The 14,943-nt window shown below is 38.6% G+C and overlaps 1 protein-coding gene across 3 annotated transcripts; it reads left to right on the forward strand.

Moving 5' to 3' along the window:
* Positions 1-347: 347 nt before the first annotated feature.
* On the forward strand, positions 348-14,156 carry EXOC1L (exocyst complex component 1 like). Of its 3 annotated transcripts, XM_062575594.1 has the most exons (4): positions 368-426; positions 5,042-5,144; positions 9,572-9,702; positions 11,613-14,156. In XM_062575594.1, exons 3-4 carry the CDS (start codon positions 9,601-9,603, stop codon positions 11,874-11,876), a joined length of 366 nt encoding a protein of 121 aa, XP_062431578.1. In that variant the 5' UTR covers positions 368-426; positions 5,042-5,144; positions 9,572-9,600; the 3' UTR covers positions 11,877-14,156. The 3 variants fall into 3 exon arrangements, with proteins under 3 accessions (XP_062431577.1, XP_062431578.1, XP_062431576.1); XM_062575593.1 differs by lacking the exon at positions 5,042-5,144 and having other exon boundaries at positions 348-426; XM_062575592.1 differs by lacking the exon at positions 368-426 and having other exon boundaries at positions 5,024-5,144.
* Positions 14,157-14,943: the final 787 nt, after the last annotated feature.

The following is a 14,943-nucleotide window of genomic DNA, read 5'->3' on the forward strand; positions in this document are numbered from 1 at the left end:
CTTTCCTTTTATTTCATAGCATTGTCAAGTAAGGAACAATGGAAAAGATGCTTCCACTGAACATTATGGCTCTTGATGTGAACTTGAAATGGAGATCAATGTGCATCACCTGAAGGGCTTCAGGGCCCAGGGGCTGCAGATGAGCCCAGGTCCCAGCCTTTGCTGGTGCTGTGCTGCAGGCAGAGCTGTGCTCTGCTCTGTCCCTGCTATTCTTGACTTGGACTTGCTTTGTCACTTTGCCTTTGCCTAATGATAACTGTACTGTCACTGTCACCTATTATTTTCACCACCCTGCTCTGCTGGCCCTGAGCCTTGCCAGGGAGGGCACCGTCTGTGACGGGGCGCCTTCAGCTCCTGGGTCACCCTTCCGAGGGGAGCAGCCCTGCTCTTGCTGCTGGCAGTACGGTTCCTCCTTTGTAGCAGAAGGTAATTGATCTCTTCTATACTGACTTAAAATGGTAATTATTTACTTTGTAAGAGTGTGTGTTCTTGAATGCTAGATGTTTAATTTTACTCATTAACAACAGTTACAAACACCATTGTTAATCCCTTCATTTTTCAAGGACAGAAGCAACTTAAACATGGTGACTGTTCTGCTGTTTTAGTAGTGACTCTGAAGCCCACCAAAATCAAAGGAAATCTTGTTACTGACTTAATGGGTTTTTGATCAGGCCCCAAGTAATCAGTTAGACGTATATACTAATGCATATTAGTAGAACCATAGGAGTATAGGGACCATCATAAATATCTGTTCTAAAGCTGGTAAATTGCTTTTTCCCAGAACTGTTGTCTGAGAAACAATAAAGAGACATTTATTTTATTAGGACTTGCTACTACACCTATTAAAGTTAATGTTCTGAGTACAATAAAGAAAACTGTATTCAGACATTTAACTTTGCAGAGAAAAGACAGGGCATGAAAAGGGAACAAGAGTAATTAGTATTTGGCAGAAAGATCTAAGATGTTCCCCTGCTGAATGCTTCATGTTGTCAAGGGCCCCTTTGCAGAGCACTGTGAACTTGGGGTAGAAGGCACACAGCTCTGAAAGACATCAGTAATTACCCTACCTTGACAGTCACAGATAAATCCATGTTAAATTTCATTGTTTGTGACACTGGTAACAGGAAGTTTAAGTTGTTCTGGTTTATGTTTACTGTTTGTGTTTGTGAGACACATTCATGGGAGGAACTAGCCGAAGTAGGGAAGGCTGATGGAGTGTTTGATGCCAGAATGGGAAGTTGATCCTGAGCTATGCTTAGTATGTTCTTGCTGGATGGGTAGTTACTGCCTAACTGTTGGCTATAAGTTATGAAATTGTTAGGAGGTTGGTTCACAGTAATGTAACTAAGGTGGAACTGAAATCTCATGGAGCAAATCATCCAATTGCCTTCGGGGAAACTTTCAGAATGGCTTTTCCTCTTTAGTAACATTGCTATCAGAAGGCCATGTGAAGGAGGAACTTTCTGAGTAGGATTATATTTACATAATCTAGAGAGCTTCAGACTGCAAAATACAAGAATTTACTACCATAATCTTGAATTGTACAAGCTCATTTTTGAGTGAAAGCATGTTGACACATGCATAGTGGTGTTTCCAGCTCTAAGTCTAACTTTGTATATGAAATTTGGGCTATTTTTTGCATGGGTCATCTAAAAAGAGCCTTTAAGTCTATATGGAGGGACCAAAAAAAAAAAAAAAAAAAAAGAGAGAGAGAAGCAAAGGGGAGAACAGGAAGAGACAAAGAGAAAGACGACAGAACTTGTAAACAGGCAAGTTCTATGTAGGCATTGCAGATACTCTTTAATTACTGTAAGAATCATCCTTCAAACCTTTTAATATATTGACAGCCAAACATTGAGAGAGCAAAACTAGCTTGATGTATGCTGTAGAGGAAGATCCTGAAGGTTAGCAAGCCTCATTTCTATCCTATCTGAGCCAGGGAAGTAGCAGAGAAATAGAGGGGAAGAAAATTATTTGTGAGTCGTCTCCAAAATATCATTGTCATTTTTCCCCTATGTGTTATCATAATGGAAAGGACACTATTGTAAAGTGGAGGGTAGAAATGAAAAAAAAAAAGTTTATAGGCATTATCCAAAATTCTCTAGCTAGTTCTGATATCAGTTGTATCAAAACTGCCCTGCTACATTCTAGCACAGGACAGATGAGTCAATAAATTAAAAATCAAATGAATCAAGAGCAATAATCAATTACGAATTTTTCTGTTTCTTATTAAAACAGTGAACATTAAAATTACCATTAAACCTTTTAAGGAATATACTCAGAGTAGCTGTTTAATGCAGCATTTCAAAATGCATTACAGGATATTGCAGAAGTAATTGAATTTCTACATACTTTTTGAAATATAATTTGATTTAAGAGGAGATATGAAGAAAACAGTGATATCACAGGATAGGATCTTCTGAGTACTATCTGCATAAACAACAGCTGAGAAATAAACTGATAGAAATCTTTAACAAATGCCTTTATACCAGTTTTCTTTTTTGGACTGCTGTATCTAAGAGTCACCTGGAGATGTATAAATTGCTCTATAAGTTATCAAAAACTTTTGCTTTTTTTCTAGAAGATTTCTAAATATGAAAATATGACAAATTAGTAATTTATTTTTCAGTACATTGATCGTGCTTCATGACATAATATGCAGACATATATGAATGTGTTTGCTGTGAGCCTCAGACTTAGCCAGTGTGCCCAGTGGATGCTACAGTCATGCAGGCAATCATCTTTCCACACAGTGAAGTCCAAGTATGCATGGAGACAAGAAGGTAGGAGGTAGAGGAACAGCTGTACATCCATTAGTAGTGCTCATATAGCAGCCACATAGTCCTGCCCCACCTAAAGCCCAGACAGACATGGCTTTCAGTGTAAAGCTCGATTACTCTACTAATTTCTACTATGTCATGTATCACTGACAAGAGTGCCACAATATCAATATGCCAAAATATCCCAAAAGACAAAAAGTTCAAAATTACTAATTCCTAACATATCAAACCTCAAAACCCTCTTGTGAAAACTAGGGAATAATAACTAACAGTTTGATCAAACTGGAAAAGAAAAAAAAAAGTGAAGATACTTAAATACTTCCTCGATAATCAGAGAAATATCCAGGCTAGACGGAGCAGAGCTCCACTATTCTCAGGCGAGAGGTTCCACTCACCACTAAGGCAGTTTTTCCAGTTTTAGTTGAGTCTTTCACATGGGAAACTGATAGAAAATTCTTTCAGAGCTGTACAGTTTTCCACACCATCCTGAAAACGGTAAAGAAACTAAGCATACAAAAACCTAGGCAATCTACAGATTGACACTTGAAACGTCTATCAAGCAAAATCCAAAGGCTTTTTATTTAATTACCCAGAGCAATGAATGTCTGGGGAATGTCAGCATTCACCGAACCTGAGACCTTTAACATCTCAGGCTTGTTATCAATGTACCTATTATACAGTTTAAAAAAATAAAAGCTTCCACATTTTCTGAAGGCATTTTTGTATCTGTATATTTGTTGCTTAAAAACGGCACAAAAATATTCAAGCATATGAGATGCAACAAAGTCAGATACAGTTTCCTAAAGAGGACTCTGGCACTGAGTACGAAGACTGAAATCTCCAATCATGAAAGTGATGAACTGAAGTCCAGGACACAAGGAGCCTCCGCAAGGCCTTGACGATTCTGCCAAAGGATGGCAGAAAAAGAGGAGGCACTGTGAGCTGCAGGCCAGTTTGTACAGTCAGTCCCATATTCAAAGCATGGACAGGTCATCACGGGTGTGCGCAGGCATTTGGACAGCTCTGAGCGTCAACTATCTGCTCAAAGGTCTTTATACCAGTGCACTTGTCCGACATTCAGTCGTCTCGGTTTGGAAGCCAGCATCATACTGAGATAAGCTGTTTTAGTAAGGTTCATGAAATTTGTCATTATGCTCAGTACTAAGCATAGTATCTCCAAACTGAAGCTTAGAGTAATTTCATTCTCCTAGTGTAGAGGTAAAAATTCTTCTCTAAGAATCACAAATGTCTTTCTAAATACATGAGATCAAAAGGAAGCAGAACAAATTAAAATCTCATGGTTGCTTCTTCTCCACCTTTTTTGCACTCATGTAGCCAGTACGGTTACTATCTAGTGTGATGATTCCTATTAAATTTATATCAACATAGTTTTACCTGATTTCATTTTGCTTCATATCAGCAAAGCACTATACAGATCTAAAGCACTAAAGTATTCTAATAATACTGACTGAACCTTATGTTTTTGGAAAAAACTTCAGTTTTTCCCCTCAACTTCTAAGTCTTCATTTTAGCAGCCCATTCTTTTTTTATATTAATTACTTTCTAAGCAACAGGGAGAGTATGAGAATGGACGTTACATAAGGTATTTGGATGTAATAAGCTTGAGTCTAAGAATTAGAGGAGTATGTCCAACTTGTATAAGCAGCCAAGAACGAGAGCAAAGGAAAAGCTCTTTCAGGGGCAGATCCTGGAATTAGAGGAACACTTGTTCTCAGAAACTTCACCCGCACGAACGCAGAGAATTCCCGAGAATATTCGTGCCTTAGGTACCCATCCGGCTTTGCATCAAGGCTCTCACCAAAGTGGCCACCCCGTGGCTGCCCCAGTATGGGCGTGCAGCGCGGGGGGTCCCGGCGGGGCGGCGCGGCGCGGCGCGGCGCGGCGCGGCGCGGCGGGGCGGGGAGATGCGCGGCGCGGCCTCCCCCCGCGCGGGCGGCGGAGCCGTAGCGGGCGCGGGCGGCGGCGCGGGGCCGGCCGTGCGGCAGCGGGTCGTCGCCGGCGGCTGCTGCTCACCATGCGGCGCCGGCGGGCGGCGGCCGCGCACCTCGGCGCGGCTCCGCGCGGCCGGGTGGCTGCCGCCTCCGCGGCGCGCAGCGTGCGCAGGTGCCCCGCGGGCGCCCGGCGCGGCCGCGCGGCTCGGCGGCGCGGGGGTCCGGCGCCGGCCGCTGAGCTGGGGCGGGCGCTGCCCGGCGGGGCAGCACGTCGGGCCCTGGGCGACGGCGATGTCCTCGCTGTTGAAGGAGGATCTGGCGAAGAGGCTCTTCGGGCCCCTGCGGCGGAGGCTGCACGAGTTCATCGAGGTGGAGGGCGCGGGCGCGGAGCGGCTCTACCTGTGCGCCGCAGGTACCGTACGGCCCCGCGCCGCGCGGGCGGGCGGGCGGGCGGCGGGCGGCGGCGGCGCGTTTCTCCCGAAGGAGCCGTGCCTGCCTCCAGCGCGGGACGCGGGACGCCACAGGAACGCTGCCCTGAACCGCTGTGATTTTTAGAACTTTTGCACTATTCCTGATTTTGCTCTTAAGCCCTATAGGTCGTCCCAAGTACATAAGTAGCAATAAATTACAGTCCTGTGGTTTAAATAAACTCACTCATTTCAGTGAGTGACTAACAAGAAGCTTGAGCAAAATAAGAGGGTTGTGAGTGACAAACTTAAATATCTGGCTATTTACTATATTCGATTTCAGGTATATCCCCATTTAATAACTGCATTAGAACATAGTTTGAGAAAAGCATGTAATTTTTCTATTTTTGCAACACTGAAAGATATTCAAAAAGAGAAATATTGGCTTCCATAGGTAGTTAGGTTGAGGTGAATACCTTCTCCAGTTTGTTTCCTCCTAAGGTTCAGAATATACATATACAACAAATTACGCACTTGAAGTTTTTTTTTTTTTTTTTTCCCCACTAGGAAATGATTTCAGCCATATCCTTTAATCATTATTTTTGTAAACACTGAAAGTCTTTACAACATTTACATTGTTTTGGCAGTTATAGAGCAAGCCCTGTACACTGCCTCCAAATATTCTTAGTAGAACAGACTTTGTATATGAGAACTATAGAAGTAGTTTTCTTTCAAGAAATAGATTCCTGAGCTTTGTAGTTCTTTTAAATGCACAAACAACCAGCTTGATCTTATAATATATAGAACTACGTGGTAGAAATGTGTTTAGTTATGTGTGGTAACACTAAACAGTTTACTACTATGAAACATCCAAAGAGGAGAAATAACCAAATTCTGTATCTTTAAAATCTTTAATGAAAATTTCTTTTCAAGGCAGAGAACAACAAGCCATTAAAGAAAGCTTCTAATCAAATTAATTTAATAGAACTCTCTGAAGACATAAAGGAAAATTCACATTGCGTATTAAGAGTGGGATCTCTCCAGTATCCAAATTATGCTCTTTTAATATGCTAAGGCATAGTCAAGTCAGAGAGGAAATTTGATTCTGAAAGATGGGCTCCATCCAGCATCTACAGTAATCAGTGGGGGTTTTTCAGTTTGAGTAACATTTCCACAAATTTCTGTAACAGACTGATATTTGGGGGCATTAGAAATTCAACAAATATTGGCAGTGAAGCTTCTTAAAATTATTTTTATTATTGAATGATTTTAAAGAGCATTTTTCGATGTTTATCAGTTGCAAGTATTAATGCTATCAGTACAATTAGCAAAGAGCAAATTATGCTGTCTAAAATTTTATCTCTGCAATGTAAACTCAGAAAATTTTTACTAGTTACATGTTAACCATGAAAAAGGAAAATAGTCAAATTATGTATAGAGAGGAAACTATAGAAGTCTATGCCCTTTTAAATCTATGTTACAACAAAATTGCAGTGTGGAAATCTTATTTTCATGGCATATGCTCAACATTGTCCCTCATTTTCACGATAGCTAGTCTGGGAGTGCTGGTGGATGACAAGTTGACCATGAGCCAGCAATGTGCCCCTGTGGCCAAGAAGGCCAATGGTCTCCTGGGGTGCATTAGGAAGAGTGTTGCCAGCAGGTCGAGGGAGGTGATCCTGCCCCTCTACTCAGCCCTGGGGAGGCCTCATCTCAAGTACTGTGTCCAGTTCTGGGCTCCCCAGGACAAGAGAGACTTGGAGCTACTGGAGAGAGTCCAGCGAAGGGCTACAAAGATGATCAGAGGGCTGGAGCACCTGCCCTATGAAGAACGGCTGTGAGAGCTGGGCCTCTTCAGCCTGGGGAAGAGAAGACTGAGGGGGGATCTTACCAATGTGGACAAGTACCTGAAGGGAGGGTGTGAAGGGGACGGAGCCAAACTCTTTTCAGTTGTCCCATGTGACAGGACAAGAAGCAATGGGCAGAAATTGAAGCACAGGAAGTTCTGCCTGAGCGTGAGGGGGGATTTCTTCACTGCGAGAGTAACGGAGCACTGGACCAGGTTGCCCAGAGAGGTTGTGGAGTCTCCTTCTCTGGAGATCTTCAAGGCCCACCTGGATGCAACCCTGTCTACCATGCTCTAGGTGACCCTGCTGAGCAGGGGGGTTGGACTAGATGATCTCCAGAGGTCCCTTCCAACCTTACTGATTCTATGATTCTGTGAACTGTTGAGTGAAGACAACAGTATCCTTTCACTAAATTGCTTTATCAAACCTGGGAGAAGGTAAAGCTGAAATGCAAACATATTCAGGAATTTTCAGCAACTCTATATTGATATGGCTGAGAAGAACGGAAGAGATAATTTCATTTTATCCACTGGAAAATAAAGGTTCTCAAAAAGGTTTTTGTTCCACGAAAGACCTTAAGAAACAGTTCAAACTCTTTCAAGGCACTATCATATCCATACCTTCTACAAGAAAACCTTTTAAATTTTAACAGAATGAGAATAAGATAGATCTGAGAAATGCTAACGTTATTAATAAAAAATACTTTTTTCTTGTAAATCTGTCAAATGAGTTTGTGAACAAGCAATATCTAAACTACAGGAAACATAAAGAAAAAATTTATTTGAAAGTGGTCCACCCATGTTTCACCACTGGGCAGAATGTGCTCCTAGCTTCATTCTTTCTGTTACAACAGTTTCTTATCACACCTGTGGTCTGTCCTTATTTCATATGGTTTCTATTCACACACGAGGAGTAGAAAAGTGTCAGTCCATGGATTCTGCAGGCCCCTAAGACATACAGTTGTGTTTTTGAAAAGACTGGGGTTTTTAGGGGGCTGGGGTTGTTTATAAGGCTGAGAAGGACTTGCACATTCCCAGAAAGAAAAGCAAACAAACAAAATGGAAGAAGCTGAAAGTAAGAAGAGAACATTCAAGATTACCTTAATGGATTTGCTTGTAAGTAAAAGCCATTGTAATTCTTTGCAGAAGATAGTTTACTGGTGGTCCTTTGATAAAAGTCATTGAGAAACTATGACTGGTCTTGAGTATAGTATCACAGAAGAAATAACAGTGATTTGGATTTCTCAGGAGATTGTTCAGGAAGCTATAGGCTGAGAAAAATTATAACCAATTTATATATTGTTCATTATTTTTCTTGGAAGGTAGAAAGAAGAGATATTAATACCTATCCTTATCAATACATATCCTTAGTTTGTCTTTATTTTACAATTATTTTCTTATGAACAGGTGAGAAGTAAAAGATATTTTGACAAGAATAGGCTACGGAGCTTATCTGGGAAGATAAAGTTAGGCCCGTTTCAAAATGGGTTTTCAAAAATCCAGACAGCATTTTGAAATAAAAGAAAAACTATTGCCAGATAATCTACAGAAATGTCAAAGAAAAAAATAGACTGCAGTGACTTTGTGCTGTCTATAGCAACTGTCTATACTGATAAGAAGGGAAAAGGCTCCTGTCAAAAGCAGGTGACATATAGCACTGACCTTAGGCTGCAAGATGGCTTAGAGAAGTGGTTGGCCCTCCAGTTCTTATGCTGAATGTGCAGGAGATTGTCTTGAAGTCACATTACAGCCCAGGGAGGCACAGGTAATGTCTGTAACACTGTGAGGCAATAAAAAGAAATATATATTAATTTGAAACAGATCTCTATTGACTATCCATAAAAAGCAACCAAATCAAACAAGAAAAAATAACTTAGAAATTGATCTGAAATCAGTGTTCAGACTATAGTGCATTTCACACTAATTATTGTGTTTTACAGAGGTCTGATCTCCTACACAGCACTTAATGTAATCAATTAGTAATGGCAGTGATTACAAAAAGTGTCTTCATACCCTTTTTACTCTCATTTCCTGCCTAATTGGAGGAAAATGGTAATTTCTATAAGGATAGTACTGGGCAACTTGAAGCTTTAAGAAATATTTTTAGTGTAATTTTTGTTAAGAGACTTTTGAATGTAGGGAAATACTATCTTAAAAAGTAATGGCCACATGAGAGAGCTTCCACCCACAGAACAGAAAGTACAGTACAAGTCATGTAAATACAGAGGCTTAATAGTGACTTCAGTTTTGTAACTCCTGCACCCCCAAAAGAATCCCCCTTGCAGTAAATAGGATCCACACAGATCCAGTGCCAGAACTGGACAGTCATTGCTCATGAATTTGAATGCAACGGTAAAGTAAATGCTGAATCTACTAAAAGCGGATAGGCTTTGTAGGCTGAGAACATTGGTCTATCTCTAATCACTGTGCAAAACAAACCCAGTAACTCCAATATAACCCTATACAGTCCTACCTGCCATCAGTTAAGTTATTATTTAAAATGTAGTTTAAATCTTTAATTATCAGAACTCCTGGGAAGTATTTGCTTGTATATATAAATTTCCTTTTTTTTTTTTTTTTTTGCAGTGACTAAAGGTGAAGAAGTAGAAATATGTATGGTTAAACACCTCAGAGTAGATCGAGAGGAAAAATATGAAATAGTTGAAAAGTGGTTTTTGAAAGACCTAGAAATGATTGATGGAAAAGAAGCAGATACTGTAAGTGTTATGTATTATTAAATACATATATAGAATAAACTTTTCTTGTGTTGCAATTTGTGACACAAATATTGAAGTGCAATTAAAGTTCACTACCTAAAAAAAGAAAATTATGTAAAAAAAGGATATTTTTTGTTTACTGCATGTCAGAGTCTCCAGATTGCATTTGTACTGCTTGTAAGAAAAATTGGTTTTGTTTATCTGTTGTCATTTTCTTCATTAGTCTTCTGAATTTCTCTTGAGATCTGAGGGACAAACTAGGTGATTTCTAATTTGTTCATCATAACCAGCAATAAAGCTCTCCAACTGTAGCACCCAATGTAAATCTGGGTTAATTCTATAGATTTAAATACATGTATTTGAAAACAAAATCTAGTCCATATTTTTATGGAGAATAAGGTTCTGTCACTTGAATTCATGAACCTATTCTCTATGTGACAAAGAGGATTTGTGTCAATGTATAAAACGTCATGTAAGTACATAGTTTGGTGTACCAGTTTAAGAAATAGGGCCAAATTTTGCCTCTTTTACATAGCTTAATCTCACTCATTTTACCTGTGGCAGTTACATATTTATGTGAATAAAACATCTTTGGCTAGATTTGGCTCATGATCTTAACTGCTAAAAGATTCATAATCTCTCAGATACAACTTCAGAAGGATAGAGTTAACCTACACTAATACAATACAAAATATACCAAAAGTAGAATTACATCCTATTTTACAGAAACTGGAAATATATGCTGAGGTGAATATCTTACTCAGAAGACATTTTAACAACCATCCACCTATAGAAAATAATAGTCCTGGAAAAAATTGCAGTGCTTTCAAATGAACATAAAACTGAGTTCAGATTACATTACACTAGTGAAATGGAAATCTAACAGAAACAGAAATGCTAACAAAAATGGAAGGCTAACAAAAAGGTTTCAGAGTTGCTCCAAGAAAAATGACCACTCATTCTGTCACATCAACAGTTCCCCTTTGAAACAAGTCTCCCACAACTCCTGCACAGTCAGGCACACTCTGTGCAGCAGCCTGCAGACCTTCTGCATATTGCCCTCTCATCTAAAATTAGGAATCTAGAAACGGAGATGAGCTCAGGTTCACTGTATACCTGCACCCTGTGGGCTCCCTGCAGCTCAGGCCAGAAGAGGAAAAAGCCACAAGTGAAACTCCTTTACATCCCGTCTGAGTTATCTTGCTTCTGAAAATGTCCCTGTTCCTTCCCCAGCCAAGGCAGCTAGAGAATTTCCTGATCACCTGCCTAAATGAACTCCATCCTTTTTCTAAAGCATTATACTAAAAAACCCTTCTGAGATGATTCAGCCTTCTACAACTGAGATGATCTAAACCTGTACTATTTTTTGTTAGAAAAAGCCTAAATGTACCTCCAATTCATAATTATAGGATGATTAACATTGCTATAAATATTCATAATGTTGTTAATCATAGTCACAGAATTTAATAGCACTTAGCTGCTGCTAGTATTAATTGTGCCAAGGAGTCAGAAAGCATGGAGAATTGCAATTTAGGCAGGAAGGGCAATCAATATTCTTCCTCTGACAGGCAAATGTATTTATAACCCAAGGCAAGTGCTTTTCATACCGTGTGTTTTAGACAATGGGACAAATCACTACATTTTAAAACATTTTATAATCCTAATAAAGTACAGTGTATCACTTGGCAAAAATTTTCCTCAGGGCAAAATTCCTAATGGCAAAGAATGACACCTAGTTAAAAACTACTGCTTTGTACAGTTTTGAAAGATCCTTTAGTATGAATAGCAGAAATATGCAAAGTTCATCGAACTGAGAAAAAGACCTGAAGGTATCTGAGTAGGGAACAATAGAGTTGTTGTCCTAATGTCTGTAATGCATGTACTAATTTCCTTCTCTCTCCATTTTTTAGGATAATCCATATTTTGATATGCACTTCCACAAAGTCTACAGTATGGAAGCATACAGTTGTGCATCTAAATATACCTTTGCTCGAACATTAAACGAACTGAATGAAATGTATCTTAAAAAGGACTTGAAGATTGTGAACTTTGATAACACCTACTTAAATGATGATTCATTCTGGTCATCAAACAATAGAGATTGCTTAGTACTTATGAGAATATGCTTTTATGCTTCCAACCTTTTATGTCTCTCCCTATGTCCTCTGTCCTAAAGATGGATTTTATAACATTAAAGTGACTGTTTCACTTTTGCTGACTAGAATTTCATAAATCATATGATAAAAGAGATAGTAAGCAATATGCAATATCTGCTTTTTAATTTTACATGTAAGTCCAAAATGAAATATACTTTTTGTATAAGCAATTGATCATTAATTTATATATATTAGAAGGGCCTAACTCTGACAAATACCTACAAATGTAGAAGACTTTCAACACAGGACCAATAATTCACCTATTCAGTGGTGACTGCTCATATAAGTAGAGTTCAGCGCTTGATCTTATGTTTGTAGAGGCATAAGTAATTCTTCATTAATAGCCACAAATATTTAAAGAGCATTAGTAGTTAATTTATGTCTTGGAGGTAGAAAAAATAAAGCAAACAAATGAGATCTGTACAGGAATGATGCACATTTCCATTTTCAAACTCATTGAAGTAGAGAACGCCCTTAAAGAGATCATGCCTACATGAATACAAGAACCAAATCTTGGTCCTGCTGAATCAGAGTTTTGCCTTCAGATTCCATGGCACCAACTTTTTACCTATGCATCTATAATTATTTTTTCTCACAATGTCTAGTAGTCCCTTTAGCCTATCCATTATTTGTGATGCCATCTTAAAAACATAAAATGAATGTTTTTAGGTAAATAGCTTGCTTTATTTGTCAGACTTCTTAGCACTTTTTTCTTTTATATTATTAGTGTCTTCTTTGTTGCAATTTATTGTTCATGTATATGAATTGACCCAGGTAGAGAACGGATATTGTCTATGCCTCTTCTCTGCCTCCAAACCAATAACTAACAAAATACTTCTGGAGATCCTATATAAACTGTAGTTGGTGGCTATTAGTTACAATTACTTCATAAGCAAGTGATAAGCTTCTCAAAGTTCATAGAATTAGAATTCTGAGGGTAATTTCCACCTGATGCTAGCTACGTATTGGCTTATTTAGTATGCTACTTAAATGTGTATCAGTACTTACAGTTACATTTAACATGAGGTGGATTCTGCTGAGTGCTTTGGAGGATTTCACCCGTAACAAAAACAGTGACAGTATTATATTATGGTAGAAATAGAGGACAAATTATAGCTGCATTGTCTGGAAGCAGAAGAGGAACAATGTTGACAATAAGCAGCATAGTGATATCTCATCAGTCAGCTAAGCTAGCTGGCTGGTCTTCCTGTAGACAGTAGAGAAAGAAGGGGCTCACCAAAGCTGATTCAGAGAAACGTAAAATGAGTTTCTGGCCTGACCTTCCTGCCTGAGAAAACTTGCTCTCTCTTTTGGAAGTGAAGAGAGAAGAGGAGACTAGCTGTGGACCAGAACAGCTAAGTACCTCAAGTCGATTGATAAGTAGCTCCCAGGAAACCACAAGCTGGTTAATGTCTTCTTCCAATATATGTCACCTGTAAAATGGATAGTCATGCAAGGATACTGTGGCTCTTACTGCATTGTCGCTTTTCACATGGACTCCCACCTTTAAAAACATTTATATAAAGGTACTAGGGATTCAAAATTGAAACAAAAACAAATGAGAATATATTTGAAAGATTGTATAAGATGTACAGCTTTTTACTTTACTTTTTAATGCTGTCCTGTTGCTAGTATATACAAAGGCCATACATTTGATTATCTAATCTTTGAAGTTGCGTATTTTATTCTAGACATATGTTGTAAGTGATGTTCCTTCTAACATAACCTTAATAATTATGTGTCCCTTGATAGTTGTGAAAACAGTTTATATGAGTCATGCAAATCTTCCGGAATTTGTAAGGACTTGTGTCATACATTTACCACCTAAATATTGTAAGAGAGGAGGACTGTATTTCCAAACATTGTTTATGAAATTTGGTTGTTATTTTCAGAATGTCTTTGGGATAATCCAGTTCGAGTATGTATATTGTAATGTGTGATCCATACCTACAAGAACTATTTGCCCAACATCCAGCTTGCATAAAGCCATTTCTAATAGCAAGTAGTGCAGACTACTGTTATGTGTGACACATTGTCTCATTTGGACTGTGAATTATTGTATTGTATTAGATAAAAAATATGGAACATCTAATAATAAACACTCCATTAGCAATCCTTTGAAATATGTGTACGGGTAGTGAATTCCTGACCAGTAGTTGTTTGTATTGTGTTAGAAACTGATTAGAGAAAACTCTAGCTAAAAATGACTATAATGTTCAAATATATTCAGTTGACTTGCACAAGTAGCTTTCTATTCTTCCACTGTATAAACATTAAACTGATTATATTGGAATACAAGTAAGTCTGTACTATATGTGGAATACACGCAATTAAAATCTGTTTTTTCTTCTTCAGACATTCTTCACCATGTGACCAGACTAGCCAAGAGGAAAGGAAAAATAGGGATATTCTCCTTTTAGATTATTTCAGTTATTATCAAAAGGAAAAATATTTAAAAACTTGATCTTGGAACACTTGCACAGTTCTTTATATAAGATATCAAATACACTGTGTATTGCTAATCTGATACAATTGCACTGTAGAACGTCTGTATCCTGAGGTACGAAAGATTGTCATTATGTGGTTAGTATAGTCCAGCTGCACCACATGAGATAGAGAATATACTAAATTTTAAATGGGAAAGACCCGATAGGCTAGATGATAGTCAATCTTTCAGTTGATTTGATCTTTCAAAATGGTGTTCTACATCACATTTCCTGACGTTGGTTACACAGTGAAGTTGAAAATACAGTATTTAGATTTATCTGCTTCTCATGGAAGACTTCTCCAAAACTACTTAGGGAGAAACTTACAGAAGACTAAAAGATGATCAAGAATGCTTTTGTAGCATTTTTATAAAAGGTTTCAGCTAAATGGTGGAGTGAATTAATACTCAAGACTCTATGTAGATTATATTCAGAATACAGGAAATGCTATCAGCCATATTTGTGTTCCAGAGAAAAGTAAAAATCTGGCAGCCTGAAAATGAAGAGTGGCAACAAACAAACAAGACTTCATGCACACTTGGATAAGAAGCAGGGAGAGAAGAGTGTGTCATAAAAGATGGACGATGATTTTGTCTTAA

The sequence above is a fragment of the Rhea pennata genome, chromosome 4 (assembly GCF_028389875.1).
Source record: "Rhea pennata isolate bPtePen1 chromosome 4, bPtePen1.pri, whole genome shotgun sequence".
In the NCBI taxonomy this organism is placed as follows: Eukaryota; Metazoa; Chordata; class Aves; order Rheiformes; family Rheidae; genus Rhea; species Rhea pennata.